At 41.4% G+C, this 22,980-nt stretch overlaps 1 protein-coding gene across 1 annotated transcript in view; it reads right to left on the reverse strand.

Annotated features, from left to right (window-relative positions):
• DOCK3 (dedicator of cytokinesis 3) overlaps nucleotides 1-22,980 on the reverse strand; it is an 873,576-nt gene that overhangs the window by 678,947 nt on the left and 171,649 nt on the right. Inside the window, exon 12 of the mRNA XM_030206787.1 lies at nucleotides 20,816-20,963. Within this exon, the coding sequence (XP_030062647.1) occupies nucleotides 20,816-20,963 (148 nt within the window). The remainder of the gene's footprint in view (nucleotides 1-20,815; nucleotides 20,964-22,980) is intronic.

Genomic DNA, 22,980 nt, shown 5'->3' on the forward strand with positions numbered 1-22,980 from the left:
TAGTGCAAACCTTATACCATTTTTGACACTAACTTCTGAACCACTTCAAGTTTTTACTTATGTCTTGAGCAAGATACGGCCACCAAAACTGAACATAATACTCCAAGTGGGGCCCCACCAATGACTTGCACAGGGGCACTAACAGGGGGTTTCTTCTGCTGGTTAGGCCTCTCTCTATACGGTCTAGCAACCCTTCTGGCTTTGGTCACCACGTCACATTGTTTCACCACCTTGAGATCCTCAAACAATACCACCCCAAGGTCCCTCTTCCAGTCTGTGCATGTCAGTCTCTCATTCACATCACATACAGCTCCTTTGGATTTCTGAACTTCTTCGTATTAATTTTAACTTCCAAACAGACCATTCTTCTAATTTTTGAAAGATTACTTCTCCTGTTGTCTATGTCTTCTATTCTGTTGAAAATCTTTGTTTCATCTGTAAAAAGGCAACCTTTTCCTTCTAACCCTTCAGCAATGTTACTCAAAAATATATTGAGCCTCAATGTATTGAATTGCTTGCATTGGATACATTTTAACTAGGAATAACTGACAAACAAAATATGGATGCTGCCTGAAAGGTTGGTAAGTAGGGTAGAAGTACATAAGTACATAAGTACATAAGTAGTGCCATACTGGGAAAGACCAAAGGTCCATCTAGCCCAGCATCCTGTCACCGACAGTGGCCAATCCAGGTCAAGGGCACCTGGCACGCTCCCCAAACGTAAAAACATTCCAGACAAGTTATACCTAAAAATGCGGAATTTTTCCAAGTCCATTTAATAGCGGTCTATGGACTTGTCCTTTAGGAATCTATCCAACCCCTTTTTAAACTCCGTCAAGCTAACCGCCCGTACCACGTTCTCCGGCAACGAATTCCAGAGTCTAATTACACGTTGGGTGAAGAAAAATTTTCTCCGATTCGTTTTAAATTTACCACACTGTAGCTTCAACTCATGCCCTCTAGTCCTAGTATTTTTGGATAGCGTGAACAGTCGCTTCACATCCACCCGATCCATTCCACTCATTATTTTATACACTTCTATCATATCTCCCCTCAGCCGTCTCTTCTCCAAGCTGAAAAGCCCTAGCCTTCTCAGCCTCTCTTCGTAGGAAAGTCGTCCCATCCCCACTATCATTTTCGTCGCCCTTCGCTGTACCTTTTCCAATTCTACTATATCTTTTTTGAGATACGGAGACCAGTACTGAACACAATACTCCAGGTGCGGTCGCACCATGGAGCGATACAACGGCATTATAACATCCGCACACCTGGACTCCATACCCTTCCTAATAACACCCAACATTCTATTCGCTTTCCTAGCCGCAGCAGCACACTGAGCAGAAGGTTTCAGCGTATCATCGACGACGACACCCAGATCCCTTTCTTGATCCGTAACTCCTAACGCGGAACCTTGCAAGACGTAGCTATAATTCGGGTTCCTCTTACCCACATGCATCACTTTGCACTTGTCAACATTGAACTTCATCTGCCACTTGCACGCCCATTCTCCCAGTCTCGCAAGGTCCTCCTGTAATCGTTCACATTCCTCCTGCGACTTGACGACCCTGAATAATTTTGTGTCATCGGCGAATTTAATTACCTCACTAGTTATTCCCATCTCTAGGTCATTTATAAATACATTAAAAAGCAACGGACCCAGCACAGACCCCTGCGGGACCCCACTAACTACCCTCCTCCACTGAGAATACTGGCCACGCAATCCTACTCTCTGCTTCCTATCTTTCAACCAGTTCTTAATCCATAATAATACCCTACCTCCGATTCCATAACTCTGCAATTTCTTCAGGAGTCTTTCGTGCGGCACTTTGTCAAACGCCTTCTGAAAATCCAGATATACAATATCAACCGGCTCCCCATTGTCCACATGTTTGCTTACCCCCTCAAAAAAATGCATTAGATTGGTGAGGCAAGACTTCCCTTCACTAAATCCGTGCTGACTTTTTCTCATCAGTCCATGTTTTTGTATATGCTCTGCAAAGTAGCATATAGTAATCGATTTTTTTACTTGTTCCAAAAGTACAAAGACTAGAGGACACTCAAGGAAGTTACATGGAAATACTTTTAAAGCAAATAGCAGGAAATATTTTTTCATTCAACGAATAGTTAAGCTCTGGAACTCTTTGCCGGAAAATGTGGTAACAGCAGTTAGCATATCTGGGTTTAAAAAAGGTTTGGACAAGTTCCTGGAGGAAAAGTCCATAGTCTGCTAGTGAGACAGACATGGGGAAGCAGCTGCATGCCCCAGGATTGGTAGCATTGGAAGTTTGCTAATAACTGGGTTTCTGTCAAGGACTTATGACCTGGCTTGGCCACTGTTTGGAAATGGGATATTGGGCTAGATGGGCCATTGGTCTGACCGGGTACTCGTATTACTAGTAGTGCATTTTAACAGCTGCCCTAGAGATTGTATGCAGCTTTTCACTTGTAAACTATGACCTTGTCCACCGACATGCTATAGAGCTTCTCCTTGCACAGTGTTAATGTGAACCCACTATTTCCTTATAGAGTCAGTTATAATGTGAAAATGGCCTCCGACAATGTGGACACTACCTGCTTCTGTAAAGCCTTGAAAACGTATTTTTTCCAGAGTACATTTGAAAACATCGCATGGCAAAGGGAAAGAAAATAGATATAAAGGATGTGCAACTTCATAATACAGCATTACAATCTTGGTTTCTAGAATGAATGGTATCATATTTGTTTAGTTACTTTTTCAGTATGGATGTTTCTGTTTTGCTGTGCTTTCCTATCAAATATATGTTGTGTTTTAAATGTATATTTTTACAATGTAAACCATGCTGTTTTGCCGATGCAGTAAGAAACGGTATAGTAAATAAATAAACGATACATAAAATAACTGAGGTGTGTGTTTTCTAAAAGGGGCCCAGCGATAAGCTATGTGCACATACATACAAGCCCCGTCTGTGATACGAGATGGTAACAACGGATGGACATGTCTTATGCTTGGTTGCACATCCATTTAGTGCTGTAACCTCCACCAATGGATTCCTGCCCATTTGGGGCAGTAAAATGAAATTTACTCATACTTGTTAATTTTCTTACCTTGAATCCTGCTAGAAACAATCCAAACAAATGGGTTGTGAGCCCCTACCAGCGGATGTAGAGAAAGGAAGCTGGTGTAAGACAGCAATGTCAGCAGCATACACATATATATGTACATCAAACTGCTGAATAATCTGCATTGAAGATGCAACGAGAAAATAAAACAGCATGGGGGATAATGCAGAACCTTGCAGCACCCCATGCTTTAACTCAAACTGCCAATCTACTCCCTCCCACCTGTACCATAAAAGTACAGTTTTCTAAAAAAGATTAGTAGAGAGATGTGGTAGCTGTGTTAGTCCACTTTTAAAGGTAATCAATTGAAATAAAATAAAATATAGAAAAGAAAACAAGATGATACTTTTTTATTGGACTAACTTAATACATTTTTTGAACACTGCATTTATGATTTTATGGTGAGAATACTAAAAGGAAACTTTAAGCCAATCCAGAAACGTGAGACCTTTGAAATCAGAATGATTAAATATTTTTCCACCCACCAGACAGGACTTAACAAAGATATGGGTTTTCTAGCTCATTATAAACCATAAAATTCTACTGCTTAGTCACCCTTTTATCACCCATGCATCTCTCTCTGTCTCTCACCTAACCCATCCCACCCTAATCCTGTGAGACTGTCAGTGGAATGCTTTGACATTTCACTTATATATACTATTATTTATCAACATTTGCTTATTTCTGATCTGATGAAGAAGGGTTACCTTCGAAAGCTAATCAAAAAATGAGTTGGACCGTGTTCCACTCAAGGCCTAAATCTACAAATTTGATCCAGAAACTGCTATGCTCTAAAACTAGACCCATCTTCCAGACCATAAGATTATGAAACCACACAGTCAGTTCTGCCAAGCTCTGAAAGACCAATTCCCAACCCTTGGTACCCAACAAGGGTGGGCAATAAAATAACACAATAGGATGAAAATCAGGAGCTCTAAAATCTTTGATCCCAGATTCTTTAATCTAGGTCGAATGAAACTCTGCTTCCAAATACCAGAAACATCATTACTCAGACTACCAGACACCATCATGGCTGTAAAAGGTAAAAGGAAAATAGAAAGTCGCTTTAGACACTCAGAAGGAATCATGAGGTGCCGTAGATGATTTTAGGCTTCCCAAAGTCTTCACCAAAGCAGATTCAGATGGTATATGAAACTGAGGGAAAAAAAGGCATACCAGACAAGGAAGAACCAGCAGAAGGTATAAGCAACGTGGCAGCCACTGTAACGAAAAAGGAAGCATTCAGTGCCAGAACCTTGTCAGAAAAATAAGTAGCCAATGCCCGTGATGAAAGCCTACCAATGGAAATGTCAGAAAATCTAGAGGGACGTGTCATTATTTTATACTAGCCGTTAAGCCCATAAAAACAGGTGAGTATTGCAGCCCTCCTCTCTCCCCTGGCCTCACCCCGTCCACCGATCCTCCACCCTATATCCAGCAACCCTCCTCTTTCCCTTGGCCTCCCCCCCTCCCAATAACCCTCCTCTCTGCCCTGCTCTCACCCCATGTCCAGCAACCATGCCCTCTCCCCCCTGTCCTCCCCCCATGTCCAGCTACCCTCCTCCCTCCATGCCGGGCCCCCTGCACTGACCTGACAGCGCCTCTCACCTCCGTGTGAAAGCGCTACAGGCAGAAGCAGATCGCTCTGCTGCTGCCTGCAGTGCTTCCACACGGAGGTGAGAGGCGCTGTCAGGTCAGTGCAGGGGGCCCGATACGGAGGTGGGCGGAAGCGGTGGCGGGGGTGAGGGTGGAGGTTGGTTCGCGCGATGTTCGTTTCCAGGCGGCAGCGTCTGATAGTCCGACTCCATTTCCCTCTCTGTTCCGCCCTCTGACGTCATGACATCTTGACGCGAGGGCGGGACAGAGAGGGAAGTCTGTACTGCGCATTTGCAGGTGAGTCGGTCACTTGCCGTTTATATGTTTGCTAGTACTGTGGAGTGAGAGGTCTTCGAGATGCAATGACAGCAATGTTTTCTTAGAATCCTGAATTGATCGTTTATAAAGCAAGACAAAAGATTTATATGCATTTAGCGCACCTGGTTATGTAAAAGTCACTCCTTATGTCTAAGCTGGAGCTTCAAAAGGAGTAAAGAAAAATAAAACCATAGATTACAAGGAGAGATCCCGGGGTCTCTCTTTAAACTGTGGGTGAGGCTGTAAAACAGGCCAGTGCTTATGAATGTTGTTATTGATTTCAGTGTCAGTGGAAGAAAAAGGTAAAACACACTGAAGCGAGCTCAGCATGTACACAGAGATTGGTTATTAGCACCACGTTCTGATGTCAAAGATTCCAGGAAGCCTCTTGTGTGTTTTACGTTTGGCAATTAAAATTCAATGCTAAGAAATGCAAAGTGATGCACTTAGGGAGTAGAAATCCACGGGAGACGTACGTGTTAGGCGGTGAGAGTCTGATAGGTATGGATGGGGAGAGGGATCTTGGGGTGATAGTATCTGAGGACCTGAAGGCGACGAAACAGTGTGACAAGGTGGTGGCCGTAGCTAGAAGATTGCTAGGCTGTATAGAGAGAGGTGTGACCAGCAGAAGAAAAGACAATAAAATAAAGTAAAATTCTGGTGCAACTAGAGATATTGAGTTAAAATTTAATGCCAAGTGTAGAGTGATGTACTTGGGGTGCAAAAACCAAGGATCTAAAGGTGAAGAAATAATGCGACAAGGTGACGGCCGTGGCTAGAAGGATGCCAGATTGCATAGAGAGGGGTACAACCAGTAGAAGAAAGGAGCTGTTGATGCCCCTCTACAAGTCGTTGGTAAGGCCCCACTTGGAGTATTGTGTTCAGTTTTGCAGGCCATATCTTGCTAAAGATGTAAAAAGACTGGAAGCAGTGCAAAGAAAAGCTACAAAAATGGTATGGGATTTGCATTGCAAACCGTACGAGAGACTTGCTGACCTGAACATGTATACCTTAGAGGAAAGGAGAAACAGGGGTGACATGTTACAGATGTTCAAATATTTGAAAGGTATTAATCCGCAAATGAACCTTTTTTGGAGACAGGAAGGTGGTAGAACTAGAGGATATGAATTGAGGTTGAAATGGGGCAGACTCAGGACTAATGTCAGGAAGTATTTTTTCACGGAGAGGGTGGTGCATATGTGGAATACCCTCCCGTGGGAGGTGGTGGAGATGAAAACGGTAATGGAACTCAAACATGTGTGGGATAAACACAAAGGAATCCTGTTTAGAAGGAATGATTCCGCGGAATCTTAGCAGAGATTGGGTGGTGACGCCGATAATTGGGAAACAAAATGGGAGCTGGGCAGACTTCTACGGTCTACGCCCTGATCATGACTGAATTGATAGGGATGGGCTGGAGTGTAAATTTTAAGGGGCTTCGATATTAGCTCCAGAATTTAGTACAAGCACAATGCTGGGTAGACTTCTAAGGTCTGTGCCATGAGAAAAGCAAGGACAAATCAAACTCGGGTATACATAAAGTATCATATACAATGTAAATGAGTTTATCTTGTTGGGCAGACTGGATGGACCGTACAGCAGGGTTGCCAGATGGGCGGTTTTCCCGCCCAATTGGGCAGTTTTCCTCAACCCGCCACGGGAAACTTTTGCCCCCGGCGGGTTGCGTTTTTTGGGGCTTGTTTTTTTTTTCGCGCAGGTTTTGGGCGGTTTTTCGGCCGGCGGGGGTGGGGCTAACGGCGACAGAGGTGGGGTTTGGTGACGTATTGGGCGGGGCGAGGTGACGTGTTGGGCAGGGCAATGACGGTGGGGGCGGGGCTGATGACGGCGGGGGTGATGACGGAAGGGGTGGGGCTGATGACGGCGGGGGCGGGGGTGATGACGGAAGGGGCGGGGTTGGTGACGGCGGGGGTGGGGGGTGATGATGTCGGGGGTGGGGTGTGTGCGGTTTTTGGGCTGTTTTGGGTGGGAATTTTTTTTTTATATGTCAACACTGCCGCACAGGTCTTTATCTGCCGTCATTTACTATGTAACTTGTTGAAAATATACTCATAATAAACTGAAAACTCTACATAATACTCTTAACTGTGTCAAAACCAATATCCTAAAACATACATCTTATGAATACCCACTAAAAGCATAAACATTCAAAATCTTCCCCCGGGACACGCATAATAAAAATCTTAAATAACATCAAGTAGCTAGATGGACAAATAATCATACATTAATCACCCACACATAGTATCAGACATAAGCAAAAACTTGTAATATGCCAACCATATTGCATTCTCCCAGATCAAAAATATTCAATGTCACATTAAAATACTACACAAGTCCACGAAGTCTTCCCCAATAGACCTGAGCTTTTATATTGGTATGGGTTACACTGTATTTGAACAGAAAGGGGCAAAAAAGTAACTTGTGTGTGTTTTCTTTGGCGTTGGTACAGCAAGGTCTTCAAAGAAGCTGTTGCGAAACAGGTCCCTATCGGGATCAAACCCATCTTGTCTGGACATATACTGTGTTGAGAGCCGTAGCACTGCTCCGCCACTTTGAAGTTTGGTCTATTGTGACGCGGCATCAGTCACAACACTGCTACAACTCTGTGAAATTAACAGAATAGAGAGCTTCTGTTGTCTACCATGTTGCTGTGGAAAGAAGTACTATAAAGCCAAGAGGCATATTTTCAAAGCACTTAGACTTACAAAGTTCCATAGTAACCTATGGAGCTTTGTAAGCCTAAGTGCTTTGAAAATAAGCCCCATAGTGTGTTTTTGATTAACGCATAGATGTTTACATTTTCTGGATATGCTTAAGGCAACAGACTGATTTTGGAGGTTTGTCTGACCTGTGGAGGAGCATAATCGAACACGAATGCCCATCTCCATGGGCGTCTATGTCCGAAAACGGGTATGTGAAGAGGCGGGACAGACCGTATTATTGAAAAAGATGGGCGTCCATCTTTCGTTTCGAAAATACGGTTTGGACGGACCAAATGCCATGGATTTGGTCCTTTTTGAGATGGGCGTGTTTTTTTTTTTAAGCGATAATGGAAACTAAAAACGCCCAGCTCAGAAACGTCCTAATCCAAGCCATTTGGTATTGGGAGGGACAAATGTACATCACTACCATAGCTCTTAGGGGTGAAGGGGGTAACTACATGTGGGTACAGTGGGTTTTAGAGGCCTCCCATTTACCACCACAAGTGGTACAGGTGGGGGTGGGGGGGTGGGCCTGGGTCTGCCTGCCTGAAGTGCATTGCAGTACCCACTAAAAGTGCTCCAGGGACAGGACTTGTTGCTGCTGTATAACTTTGGCACACCAGTTCACACCTGAAAACTAATCTCGCTGAAAACGTCCTTTATTTGAATAAGCACCTTTACTCACAGGTAACTGCAGATCAGAGGTTGTGCCCCACTGGCAATGAGTCTCGCTGGTACTGAGATTAGCAGTAGGTCCCAGCTGGCAGAATGGTGTACAAGCCCTCTTTCAGCAACATTCAAGGTAAGAACTAAGTGCTGTAACGTGGCTAACACATGAATGGGATCTAAAACTGGCTTACAAAAATGGCCACTACCTCATGGACTACCGGAAACACAACAGGGCACACTCTGACCCAGTAAGCAGAGGGAAAAGCTCCATGGGAGTACAGCCTACCAACTACCAACATCGTGAGCATTTAACACAAGCTAATGGAATCACGGAGCCCAATACCCTACACCCACCACAATGCATTACTGATGTGACTCTGCAGTGCCCTTAACAGAAAAGGTGTCACACTCACCAGAGACCCACATCAGAACCAAGGAAAGGCTGACAGAGAATACAACACATTCTGCTGTCATGGAGGTGGGTACGGCATTTGAAGCTGGCATACAGGTTGGGAAAAAATGTTTGTAAAGTGGTTTGTTTTTTGGTGGGAGGGGGTTAGTGACCACTGGGGGAGTCAGGGGAGGTGATCCCCAATTCCCTCCGGTGGTCATCTGGTCAGTTGGGGCACTTTTTTGGGACTTGGACCTGAAAAAAAAGGGTCCAAATAAAGCGGACCAAATTCTCGTCAAACACGCCCTTCTTGTTTTGATTATCAACTAAAGACGTCCATCTCTCCTCAGCCAACAACCACGCCCCAGTCCCCCCTTCGCCACGCCTCCGACACACCCCCGTGATCTTTGTTCGTCTCCGTGATGGACTGCAGTTGAGGACGCCAAAATCGGGTTTTGATTATACCGATTTGGGCGCCCACCTCCCGATTTGGGTTGTAATATGGGCGTCTTTCTCTTTCTAAAATAAGCTGGATAGTAATATAGTAGATGACAGCAGAGAAAGACCTGTACGGCCCATCCAGTCTGCCCAACAAGATAACTCATATGTGCTACTTTATGTGCATACCTGACCTTGATTTGTATCTGCCATTTTCAGAGCACAGACTGTAGAAGTCGGCCCAGCACTAGCTCCGCCTCCTAACCACCAGCCCCGCCTCCCCCCACCTGCTCCACCACCCAATCTCGGCTAAGCTCCTGAGGATCCATTCCTTCTGAACAGGATTCCTTTATGTTTATCCCACGCATGTTTGAATTCTGTTACCGTTTTCATCTCCACCACCTCCCGTGGGAGGGCATTCCAAGCATCCACCACTCTCTCTGTGAAAAAATACTTCCTGACATTTTTCTTGAGTCTGCCCCCCTTCAATCTCATTTCATGTCCTCTCGTTCTACCACCTTCCCATCTCCGGAAAAGATTCGTTTGCGGATTAATACCTTTCAAATATTTGAACGTCTGTATCATATCACCCCTGTTCCTCCTTTCCTCCAGGGTATACATGTTCAGGTCAGCAAGTCTCTCCTCATACGTCTTGCAACGCAAATCCCGTATCATTCTCGTAGCTTTTCTTTGCACCGCTTCAATTCTTTTTACATCATTAGCAAGATACGGCCTCCAAAACTGAACACAATACTCCAGGTGGGGCCTCACCAACGACTTATACAGGGGCATCAACACCTCTTTTCTTCTACTTGTCACTCCTCTCTCTATACAGCCTAACAATCTTCTAGCTACAACCACTGCCTTGTCACACTGTTTCGTCGCCTTCAGATCCTCAGATACTATCACCCCAAGATCCCTCTCCCCGTCCGTACCTATCAGACTCTCTATGATTACTTAATAAAAAGTTACGCTTAAGAACTACATTATTGTATCATTATCAGTACCAGTTTGATGAAGTCTTTTCCTCCTTTTTTTATATTAAAAAAATATTTGTCAATAATATTTTTTCTCTGGGTTTTCCTGAACTTTCTAGTTTTACACATTGTTTTCTAAGGTATTACTTGTTCATTTTATGGTGAATAAGATCTGAATTTTGTTAATAGGTAGGGTGGCCAGGAAATCAATAGACGCATAAGACAAGTATACACAAGTTTGGATAAACAACAAAGAATTACTAGCAATATCAGATATATACACTGGTGCCACTTTGGTAGGAATTCAGGATGATACTTGTCTATGTGAAGTACCTGCCATTGATATGTTCTCAGCTCTCCTGCAAGCAGTGCCAAACATGTGCAGCAAGAGCATCCCTATAAACTCTGTGCTCTGCTGGGACTACTGATGCATGTTCAGTTTCCTGTCAACATTAGTCCTCTTCAGCGTGCCTGCAACTCAGAGTGTAGACCGAGTGTAGTCTGATGTTTCTACATAGCCACTTAGGCTACCCTCCCTCTACAACTGTCATGCCATCATCTATGAGGCACATTCATTCAACTGTGGGGACACACCCTCACCTCTGTTGGTAGCCAGCTCCAGGCACACTTACTGCAGGAGACCTGTCTTGTGTCTACAAATGGTTCAATATTTTGCCTTGACGGCCTCAGTTTCTTAGTGGATGTGGAACTTCATGCAAGGACTATAAAATATTGTGTGAACACTTGACTACAGAATTTGTCAACACAGGTCTGTGTTCTTTGCCTCTTTCTTAGCAAACTGCATCCACTTTACTGCCTCTGGAAGTTTCTCTATCTAAATTAGGTATGCTGCGGTAACTACACACAGTATGCATTCTGCAATTTTTCACCCACTGCTATCAGGACAATTTACAGACAAAAAACACACCACAGAGAACAGTCTTGTATTGTTCAATATCCAAAACCCCTAGAATATGACAAGGCAATTCTAAACTACATGCCATGTGTCATATTTGGGTCAGTTCCCTTCGAATTAACCTCACATCTTTGGTTTACTCAGTTGATCTGGGAATTTTTCGCTGTACTATTTATTTACCCTCCCCTCCTGTGGGTTATAGTTAAAAGTGCCTTTAAGTATCTTGTTTTTGACTGAGTTGGTGAGTCCTTTGATTAGCGCCGGCAAAGGAGCGTCGACGCTCTTGGACCTGGAAACAACTTCATTGCTCCCAAATCATTTAACCACCATGTCCAAAGGAGTGGAGAAGTGAGTTAGGAGTGTATGCTGAAACGGAAGTCGTTTACAGCTGAACCCGTGTTGGCAGTGTCACTCCTAAACCCGCAATAGCTATCAGCTTGGAGTTTTTGTCTCCCGTGGAGGTTACACCGAATATCATCTGGAAGGCGCTCCAGGACCTAACAGTAGTAGTAAATAAGTTTGCTTCCGATATAATCTTATTAGTGAGCCAGATGGATAATCTAATCGAATCCTTTGAGAATGAAAAATTGATACAGCAATGAAGTTCTACAGGAGTAGGAAATGGTTAAGATTTTGAAGATGATAATAAACCAGAAAAATTTGAACAAAATAAATATTATTACAGATGATTAATATCGAGATTGTTGTTTTCCCAGAGTTCCGGGTATGACTCCTAAAGTTTTTTCCTCTGAAATGATTCCTCTTAGTATATTTATTCAAAAGGAGTAAAGCCTGTGAAACTGGGATTACCTTAATCAGTGGGAATTGGATTACAGACTCAAGTGTTTGTATTGTTAAATAATTTCTGGTTTTAAAAGAGAAAAAATGAAATCAGTTGTATTGTTTCCACTAATATTGGACAATAAGTATGTTTCCAACGAAATAAATTGACTACGCCATTTTGGGTTTGAAGAAGCCAACCAGACGATCAATGTGGAATAATGATTCAGATAAATAATAACTGGGGATAATCAGGTTAATACCACATTTTCTTTGTTTACTGTTTAATTGATCTCCTTGTCTTGTTTCACTCTCCCTATTTTGTGGTCTAAGGAAGAGTATAGAATTATCTGATTAAAATAATTCTTATATTATTTTGTCTGTATTTCTGGCAAGTTATTTTAGTGCTTGTAAAATTAAATTGTTATAAATAAAATTTTTTAAAAAGTATCTTGTTTTGACAGTTTGTGACTTCATCGTAAATGCATTTATTTATTCAAACTTGTATCCCACAATTATCCAAAAATGAGTTTCAGTTCAATGTGGCTTACATTTAACAGTTATTAAAGATGACATCAATTCAAATACATTTACAAGGTTATATGATGTTGTGTTTTACAGTGGTTGGCAAGATAACTATTTCATTGATTGAAGGGTGGTATACCAACTACAACTAAATAAATAGTTATCAAGAAAACAAAACCCCTTCACTTCTGTGGCACTCATACCACTTGGCCCTTTTATATGTATTAGGTTGGGGCGGTAGCCTAACATCTGTCACAATCATGGATATGTTTTGAAATGCAAAAAGTGCATTTGTGCATACATCTGTGTAACCAACACTCTCAAACTTAAATGCAAGGCATATGCATTATATACTGTGGAATAACGGCATGGTCCTTTGCATGACTATGACACACGTATTATATCTCTGGTAATTGAATTCCACTGCTGTTAAATGTGTATATTTCTGATACTGTTTCACGGTAGATCTATTACTAGGTTTCAATTTACTGTTTTCAAGTGTACCTCATTTATTGTATTTATGTTTATTCTTGGTTATTTTACTATTGTTATGCTGTTAACAAAATTATAAGTTTCATGTTAAACTATACTTCTGTACACTGCCTTGGGTGAATCTCTTCATAAAGGCAGTTAATAAATCCCAATAAATAAATAAATGACGCATACAGAAATACTAGAAGCTGCACATATATAATATATAATACAAACTGAGAAGTGTCTGTGGGGAGGTGGAACTGCATGGGGGGTGGGGGTGGAATACACACAGTTGGAGAGTTGCCTAGGGTACCTAATATGCTTACACTGGCCCTGGCTGTAAAGTGGGTACAGTTAACTGACGGGACACTATATGCAAACCACATATTGAGCAAACACAATGAAACTATTTAGGGCCTGTACACACAAAGGAGATACTGGCTGGAGAAAATCTCTTACCTTTGCAGTCTCTTTTGGATCTTTATCCATATGGCAGCTGGCGCTTGCAGACTGGCCCTTTTACTATCCTCTTGATACAAGGTGGCCTCCCTGGCCAGGACCAGCCTGCAGAACTGTTCCATTTCCTCCCTGCAGAAGTCTTCCCGATGTTTTGGTGCCAACATGTTCGCTTTAGGTATCTCCCAGTCTCAGAGGGCGCAAGACTGTGTAATTAACCAACTGCATTATGTGGAGCATATACCTGGATACATGTCCTCTATATCCAGAATATAGCTTGATGAGCCAGGAATTCCAGGGTGCATACACAGGTCACTGGAAGCATGTGTCCAGCTAGGACTAGTAGTGCCATACACCTGGGGCATGTGTCGCCACACACCCAGGTACTTTCTGTGACCCAATATATGCAGCTGTTCTTCATCAATATTTAGAATTAAACAATTGTTCTTTCAAGCAATATTCAACACTGAATGGCCAGCACCACATCCATATAGTTGACAATATTCATCAGTAGATGGTTATTACAGCAATCATATTTTGGATGGCACCACCTTTGGGCCATTATGCATGGGTATATATGGACATCTATCTGGATATTTCCAGCTAATATCTGGATATAGTATCAGCTTTGAATATATGGGCTCATTTTTGTGCAGTTTTCTTTTATCTGGATACAACACTGCTCACTGGGTTTTTAAACATCAAACCTACAATATGGAGTCAATAATGCTGACCACTGGCCCATACACACAAAGATGGATTGCTTCAGAGCATGGCCAGAAGTCCTGTGTATAATGGCCATTTTGAGAGCTGTAGATATGGTCTGTGGGTACATTAATCCAATTAACCTTAGGTGTATTTTTGGTGCCTGTGGAACTTTGAAAATTCAGGCACATCTAGTCGATTATCCTCCAACACGATAGCCCTTGCATTTCATTCCGTGCAACACTAATTACGGGCTGTGGTAGTTATTTCTTTGTTGAGATACGAGAAAGTGACAGCAGAGGAGGCAGGCCTAGCTGAAGAAACAGCAGAGCTGATGGCAGTACAGCCCGGATTAATGGACTACAGACCTGAAATATCATTTTTACATCTCACATAAGTGCAAGTATTCTCTAGCAAACGCTTTAATAAGGAAACTATTTCAGAGCCATAGGACCTGTCCATACAAAAGTCACTACAAGCTTGGCCTTCTTTGCCACTGGAAGTTTCCAAACCACCCTTGAGGCCTGCAGAAGAATAACACAGCCACCTATATGTCACTGCATAGAGGAATTTATACAAACTCCTCTCTGAAAGCTCGATGAGTAGGTGCTGTTCCCTCATGAAAGTGAGCAAGGGACATTTTTTGCTAAAGCTGAGTTCTTATTTCTGGGGGGCTATCATCTGTACTTAAATGACTCAGTAAGAGATGAGCTACAGGAACAGAAAGCAATGTAAGTGGTGTGTAATGCCAAACATGTCATAAAAGATGTATGTGCCAAGTTCCCAGGTTTATGTCATGAGTGGGACAAGACTTGCTAGTGAGCAAACTGGAAATACTGAGATTCTAAGTAAGGCTCCCTCTATCTTTGAAATCATACTCCCTTACTCTACCTTTGAAAATCTAGTTAAGCATCAGTATGGTATGCTTTAAATGGTACCTCTCATCCTCTCTCCAGCACATTCTCCCTACCAATTTCCCTCTTCTACTCTAATTGCTCTGAATGTAAGCTCTAAGGAATAGGGGTATTATGACTAGATAAACCCTTATGCCCTCCCCAAATCTAGAGCAACCCATGTCCTGCTTGCCCTTTGTCACACCCCTCTGAAAGCTTTTGGATGTGTTCCTGTCCATCCAACTATATTTTCTTCCTTCATATTCATGAACTGACTCTCTACCACAGGGGACAGGGGCTACCCACTCAAATGTTAGCTGCTCACTCCCATCAAACTGCCTTGAAGCAAGCTACAGTGAGCTAGATCTGTCATAAAACGTGTATTTGGCATTCTGAAAATTGTTTCAGATGTCTATAGAACAGAACGTGAACTACTATATAGTCAAAGAAAGATGTGCGATCTCTTTACCGTTTGCTATATTCTACACAATATTGCAACACAATCCCTGAGAAAAAAAAAAGAGAAAGTGGGCACAACTTTGTAGATGGCTAAAATCAAATGAGGATGTAGTGCACAATAAAAAAAACTGTGATTATGTTTTAAATATATCTTTTCTGTCCCTTTTAACTTACACTATACGTGTTTAAACCTTTTTGAAACTGAAATCCGATGTTCTTTCCAGCAGCTTTGCTATTACGCCCTGATCTCGATGATGTCACTGCTGCATCATTAGAACATATAAAATTGCTGCTGGGATGCATAACATTTTAAGGTTTTTTTTGTGTGTGTGTTTAAAGCAGCATTCTAATGCAATTTTTAGTGATTCTAAAAGGGCACTTCATCCTCTTTCAACTTTAGCCATCATTTTTGATTTTTAAAGTCATCAATCTATTTTAAAGCAAATTAGTGATTTTTTTAAACATTCTTCTTAACCTCAGCAGCTGTCTTAAGAACTGGCAAGGCTGCAATATCACCTAATTTATATATTTTTTTAGTGTGTTCAAATTAGAAATAAGTGACCTTTGACCCCAGGCCAGGAATGATAAACTTGAAGACCCCAAGTTACATTGATTTCCTAAGAGAACGCTTGTGCATAAATGCTAATTCAACAGACATGGGGGAAGCCACTGCTTACCCTAGGATAGGTAGCATAGAACTTGGGATTCTGCCAGGTACTTGTGACCTGGAGTGGCCACTGCTGGAAGCAGGATACTAGGCTAAATGGACCACTGATCTGACCCAGTATGGTTATTATGTTGTTTTAAAGCAATGCACATTCAGAAAAATAATCCAAATCATAGTTTCCTGATGTTAGGTTTCACCTTAAAGAAAGAAGTCTAGGTTTCATCGTGCACAATACACTGAAATCTTCTGCCCAGAGTGAGGCAGCAGCCAAAAAAGCGAACAGAGCAATGGCGTAGCCAATTCAAGGTGCATACGTTGTGTACACACCCCGTCAGTCGATTACTATTAATGGTGCCACACTACATTTCCCTCTCGCCCTCTGTTCACAGTCCAGCATCTCTCTCTCTTCCCAGCCCCACAGAGTTCTCGCAATTCTCTCCCCCTCCTCGCCTTAAAATCACCTCTAGTCTTCGCCCAGGCCTGTACTGGGGCTTTCTTTCTGAACCATCCTGCCCTGTGTGATGCAACTTCCTGTTTTCTGAAGAGCAGGATGGTTCAGAGAGGACATCCTGCTGCAGAGGCTGCAGGCAGCCTATGAGTGCCACTGCCCTGGTGGAGATTGAAAGCGATTTTAAGGTGCAAGCGATGGGAGGGAATTGCAAAAGCTACGCGGGCTGGGAAGGAAGGGAGAGATACCAGACTGTACACAGGAGGGGAGGGGAGGTGTAGCAGGAGGGAGGAAATTGAGAGAGCTTTGAGGGCAAGGAAGGGAACCAGATTGTAAACAGAGAGGGGATTGCGAGAGCTTTGTGGGCTAGGCTACTGATGCACCCCTTGTACGCCACTGGAACAGAGTACTAGACATTATTAGGATAAGAACAGAAAATAAGACAAAGAATACTATAATGCCTCTGTATCACTCCATGGCGTGACCTCACCTTGAGTATTGTGTGCAATTCTGGACACCGTATCTCAAAAATGATATAGGGAAATTAGAAAAGGTTCAGAGAAGGGCAACCAAACAGATTAAGGGGATGGAACTCCTCCCGTATGAGCAAAGTTTTAAGAGATTAGGGTTCTTCTGCTTGGAAAAGAGACAGATGAGGGACGATATGTTTGAGGTCTACAAATCCTGAGTAGTATAGAACGGGTTAAAAGTGGATTTTTCTTCTTTCAAAAAGTACTAAGACTAGGGGACACTCAATGAAGTTACTTGTTAATACTTTTAAAACAAACATGAGGAAACATTTTTTCACTGAACGAATAATTAAGCTCTGGAACTCGTTACCAGAGGATGTGGTAACAACAGTTAGTGTATCTGGATTTAAAAAAGGTTTGGACAAGTTCCTGAAGGAAAACACTATAGTCTTCTACTGAGATAAAAATGGGAAATGCCACTGTAGTCCCTGGGATTTGTACATCTTAACATCACAACAGAATTCTTTGTACTGAAAACAATTTTATCTCATTTGCATACATTTAAGCTCACATTGTTTTATTTGTTACCATAACCACTGAATAGCTGATGTGCACATATGTATGTCTATTACAACCTTTTTTATCAATTTGTCCTCAGGATATCAGTTTGGCTGTTTTAATCAGTTTGTTTTGTGAATGGGTATTTTTTTATTTACGTTTTTACATATTTATTGATTATGTTTAACCCATTAGTGCCCAATGTTCCCAAAATAAAATCCCATATGGGAACGCTGGGCACTAATGGATTAATATGTTTTATTATGATTTGGTTTTAATGATTTGTCTATTTAACAATTAACTGCCCTAATGCAGCCTTTTACAGGCCAAATATGGTCAGATAGGGCTCTATTTGATTTTTCCTACGCCAATAAATTGTGTATTACCCTACTTTTTGGTTTGTGTGGTCTGCTATATACTTTGCTGCCTCAGCATTCGCAGATCTCAGCCTCCAATTGTAGTAGTTTGAGAAATCTCTTAGCAGAACAAGAGCATGATTTGTTTCTAACATTTTCATGCTAGTTGTGTTATCAGTTTGTGAAAAGTACTATAAGGTACAGCAAGATGGAACATCTCTGCATATCCATCTCAGCTTGGACACATTTTTTTACATGCTTTTTCATATTTCTGCATTTACTGATTGGCTCCAGGAACCAACACCTCTTGGGTATAGAAAATATAATCTCTACTGTATGATCTTGTTATTTGGAATTCTATTTTATGTCATCTGCAGCAACTCTGTTAGGGACAGTTTGCTGAAACATCTTGTGTGCGTGCCAAGGCTTGTGCAGGGCTTTGCAACAGAGCTGACATCTATGACCTTGCTCCAGTTCCCAGGAGCTGGACAAAACAGAGGAGCCCCCGTGGTTGTTCCTATGTACCTCCAATTGTTAAGATTATCTGCTTGTCATGATTATATTCTTATTGTGATTGGCACCTGATGAATAGTAGATCCCTGCAAATCCAGATGTATTACCTGCCACTAATAAAGAGCTAAGTATAATTATACCTTTGTGGGTGGGAAGGGAGTGAGATTTGTTTGCTCCTTGCAAGAGGCCTTCAAACATATAGAATTTACGTACCATAGGTGGAGGGACATTTTCAACATGACATCGAAATCTGATTTTGGAAGTTTTGCTAAAATGTCCACAAATCAAGTGGCAAACATAGTGATTTTCTAACCAGAAAAATGTCTCTTTGTTAGATATTTTTATGCTTAGTGCCTCTATCTTTTTGGACCATTAAAAAAAAAAGTTCAAGGAAAAACTGCACAAAAACAAGTCATTGTATAGGGGGCCAACATTCTTAGTAGACTAGCCACAAAGACACCCCAGCAGAGTAGTGGGGCACCCTAAGGAGCGCTGAAGTAGACTTCATATAAAAGGTCCCAGGTACACCTCTCACCGTTATCCCCTTGTATGGTATGAGGAGCCCTCCAAAACCTACCAAAAACCTACTGTACCCAACTGTACACCACTTATGGCTGCAGGTGTCACCTAAATATAGATACATTAGGGTTTTAGCGAGTTTTGGAGGGCTCAAACTTCCCATCACAAGTGTAAGAGTGAGATTTAGGCCTGGGTTCCGTTCTCTCTAGTGTACTGCTTCAACCACTAGGCTACTCCAAGGACCTGCTTGCTGCTCTAATAGGACTGGCCATAACATTTGAAGCTGTCAGAGGCTGGTATGCACGGTTTCTTTCACATCTTTGGGGGGTGGGAGGGGTCATGCCTTAATCCCTCCAATGGTCATTTGGTCATTTAGGGCACCTTTTTATGACTTACTCATGATTGAAACAGGTCTAGATGAAGCAATTTAACTTTTAGCCCTGGATGTTTTTGCTTTGTTCCATTATGCCCAAATCCAGGATCCAACCCTCCCCTTTGTGATTTGTACACACTGTTTATGAACTGCACAGCAAACATTTTAAAAATGGGTTTTGAAAATAGCAATTTAGACATTTTGGCAAAAAAAACATCCGTCACTTTGTGCCGCTTTTTGGATGTTTTTGTTTCAAAAATGAGTCCCATAAGCTTCTAAACTGGGAAAGGGAAATGGGACTTGATATACCGCCTTTCTGAGGTTTTTGCAACTACATTCAAAGCGGTTTACATATATTCAGGTACTTATTTTGTACCAGGGGCAATGGAAGGCTAAGTGACTTGCCCAGAGTCACAAGGAGCTGCAGTGGGAATTGAACCCAGTTCCCCAGGATCCGAGTCCACTGCACTAACCACTAGGCTACTCCTCCACTGCAACCCAATTTATTATTTTTTTGTAAACTCAAATGCCAACATTCTGTATTGACTGTAAAGGTTTAATATAAATATAACCAATCTGGAAATTGCAATAAAACAATATCAACATAAAAAATATATCTAATAATGTGTTATCTGCATACATCTTAAGACTAATATGAATTTTATTAACAGTTTACAGAGAGATACCAAGTAAATATTAAATGCTGCTGCTCTGTTTAGAAATATCTCCTCCAATATGAACCTGTTGGGCATAATTATTTATCTATTAATCGAGAAATTTATATGCCACTCAGTTTAAAATTCTAAGTTGTTCCCAAATAAAACATACACAATCATTTAAACATGAAGAGAACCAAGAGAATGCAGAACTTTCTGTGCCCAACAAAGTTAACCTTTCAGAAAGCCATGAAAAACAGATGAATTAAAGACAGAAAATTAGATATAAAACGTAATAAATAAGCAGAATCACGACCTACCACATTTTCAACAGCATTATCAAGTAAGGAGCTAATTAGTGATTCAGGGCTTGTTCTAAGACCATGTTGACATGGGTCAACATTTATGCTGTCTAAAAATTAATCTAACTCAATCACCTGTCCTAAAGTATTTTCCTAATCAAGAAATGCTTGATACACACATACTTTTGCTTTGAAAATTACTTCAGGGTAGCTATGTACACACCTGCTCTGTAGCATGCACAAATGTTTAGGGTTAATTTATGCACATATGTTCACATTTTCAAAATTACACATATTAACACAAATCCCTCCCTAGCCCAAACATCAGAATGCCCCTAATCAGTCTGGGTACACATACATGCATATAGGTTGTATATGTATCAAAATAATGTTATTAAAACACATTTCTGCAGGTAAAGGCACTGTTTCATCCACAGAAATGTTTCTAAAAATTTCCTACATTGTACTTGCCATTAGTTACCAAGAGTTTGCTTAAGGAGACTCTCATGCACACGCAAGTGGTGTTGCATTACTCACGTGTAAACTTTTAGGACAAAATCCTTTTCTTCCTTCAGTTCAGAAATGGACTGAAGAACATCCATTAGACTAAGCACAGCGCAACCATAGGGACGACGATAATGCAGATGAGGAGGGCCCTTCTTACAGTCATTCAGCAGCATGCGACCTACAATGAACAACACAATTAGAATGAAAAAGCTGCTTCTGTCTTCAACCCTAACAACTCACGTTAGCACACATTAATTTAAACTATGGCATGAAGAAAAGCAAAACCACAAAAACATATAAAGGGGAGGAGCAAAGCTGTCTCCTGAAGGAATTCTCTGTAGATAACATTGTAAAGCACTCAAATGGATAACATTATGCAACAGCAACAAAAAAATAGATCTCATAAAGCCTCCTCATTCTAACACAGGAAGAGCAAATATCAAAGAAAACTACAGATCATACACAACACTGCAATAAGATTAGATAGATACACTAGTGTTTCATCGTATCTTAGAAAACTACACTGGTTACCAGCAGCTGAAAGAACTAAGTTTAAGGTCGAATATCCACCTCCAAACTGCTGATTAAAATCTCTTCCATCTGTACTGTTCACTCCAACAGACCAAAAGAACAACTGTTCTTAGCCACACCGTTTCACAAGGGAATCAGATCACAGAAGATCTATGACTCGCTCTTCTTGGTATCAGGTATTGCATTATGGAGCTCACTCCCTCTGGCTATTAGATTAGAGAAGAACTACCTCAACTTCTGAAAGAAGCTAAAAACTGATCTTTGATCCCCTAACGAACTCTAGACCTATCAATTAGAATACAGCTTCATGACAATCACCGATCATGGATCCCCTAACAAACTCTAGAACTATTAAATATAACACTAATTACAGCCACACCTTATAACGCTTTATATACATTGTATTCTCCCAATGTCTTATTTATAATATTGTAATTGTTGTTTCCAATAACGATGTAAACCGCACTGAACCCTAAACAGAGGATATTAGCTGTATATAAGACCTAGATTAAAATGAATTGAAGTGTCAACTCGCTGTAAGTAGAAATGCGCAATTGATTTTCTTGCTAAGGAAAATCCCCATTAGAGATAAACTCTGCATTATCCTTTGAATAAACAAAATCATTTATTATTTATCATTTATTCCATTTGATACACCGTTTACTTGTGGTCAAATCAAAATGGTTTACAGTGTACAAGTGAACAAACAGTACAATGTATAATACATTATAAAAACACAGAAATATAAAACTAAAACATAGAACTCCATGGCTTGATAGTATAGCACATTCATACACTCGTATCAAATGCTAACTTTTATTTTAAAATCCTGATATTGTCTGCATACCAACAACACTCGTATCAAAAGCTAACTTTTATTTAAAAATCCAGATATCATACTACAATTATGGCTGAAGCCAGAGGCGCCCAGTGTCCCACAGTGGCGAGGGGCTATGATGCAATGCTGTTCGTTAAAAAAGAAGGGAATCACAGACTTGGCTTCATAAAAAGGGAGACCAGTTTTGTAAGATTTGGTTACCTTTCTGGGATTCTTTGACACCGGTTGCAAGAAACAGGATTTTGAACTGTTGAGGGGAGGGGGGAGGTAGTGGGGGGGGGGGGGGATTAGTAATAGGGGGAGGGCAGGAGGTGGGGAAAATTAGGAGTGAAAAAGGGCATAATTTTCTCAGATATGTATGTGACATATTTTGACTGTGATTGTAATTTGCTCATGAATGTTCGATGTGCAAACTGGTTTGTCAATAAACATGATAATAAAAAAAAATCCAATATACAAACCGAAGGACCACGGTGGGATGGGTCTACTTAATATAAGATACTTGACAATAGCATGCTCGATGAGACACATCAGAGATTGGCTAACAGGGCATCAGGAATTTTCGAACTCACAATTGGAGCAGGCACTTTCTCCCACGGTGCATCTGGGATGATGGTTGCATGCATCTGGCAGAGGAGTCATAACCAAGCTTGGACACAATCCGTTAGTTCTGTCAGCAAGAGCAGCTTGGAAGTGGCTTTGCAAAAGACATTGGTTTAAATGGACTGCAACACCCTTTTTACCTCTGTTTCACAACCCGGATTTCCCGGAAGGATCATCCTCAGTGGTATTTGCCCGTTGGCGGCAGAAAGGGATTCATTATCTA

Source organism: Microcaecilia unicolor, chromosome 6 (assembly GCF_901765095.1).
Source record: "Microcaecilia unicolor chromosome 6, aMicUni1.1, whole genome shotgun sequence".
Classification (NCBI taxonomy): domain Eukaryota; kingdom Metazoa; phylum Chordata; class Amphibia; order Gymnophiona; family Siphonopidae; genus Microcaecilia; species Microcaecilia unicolor.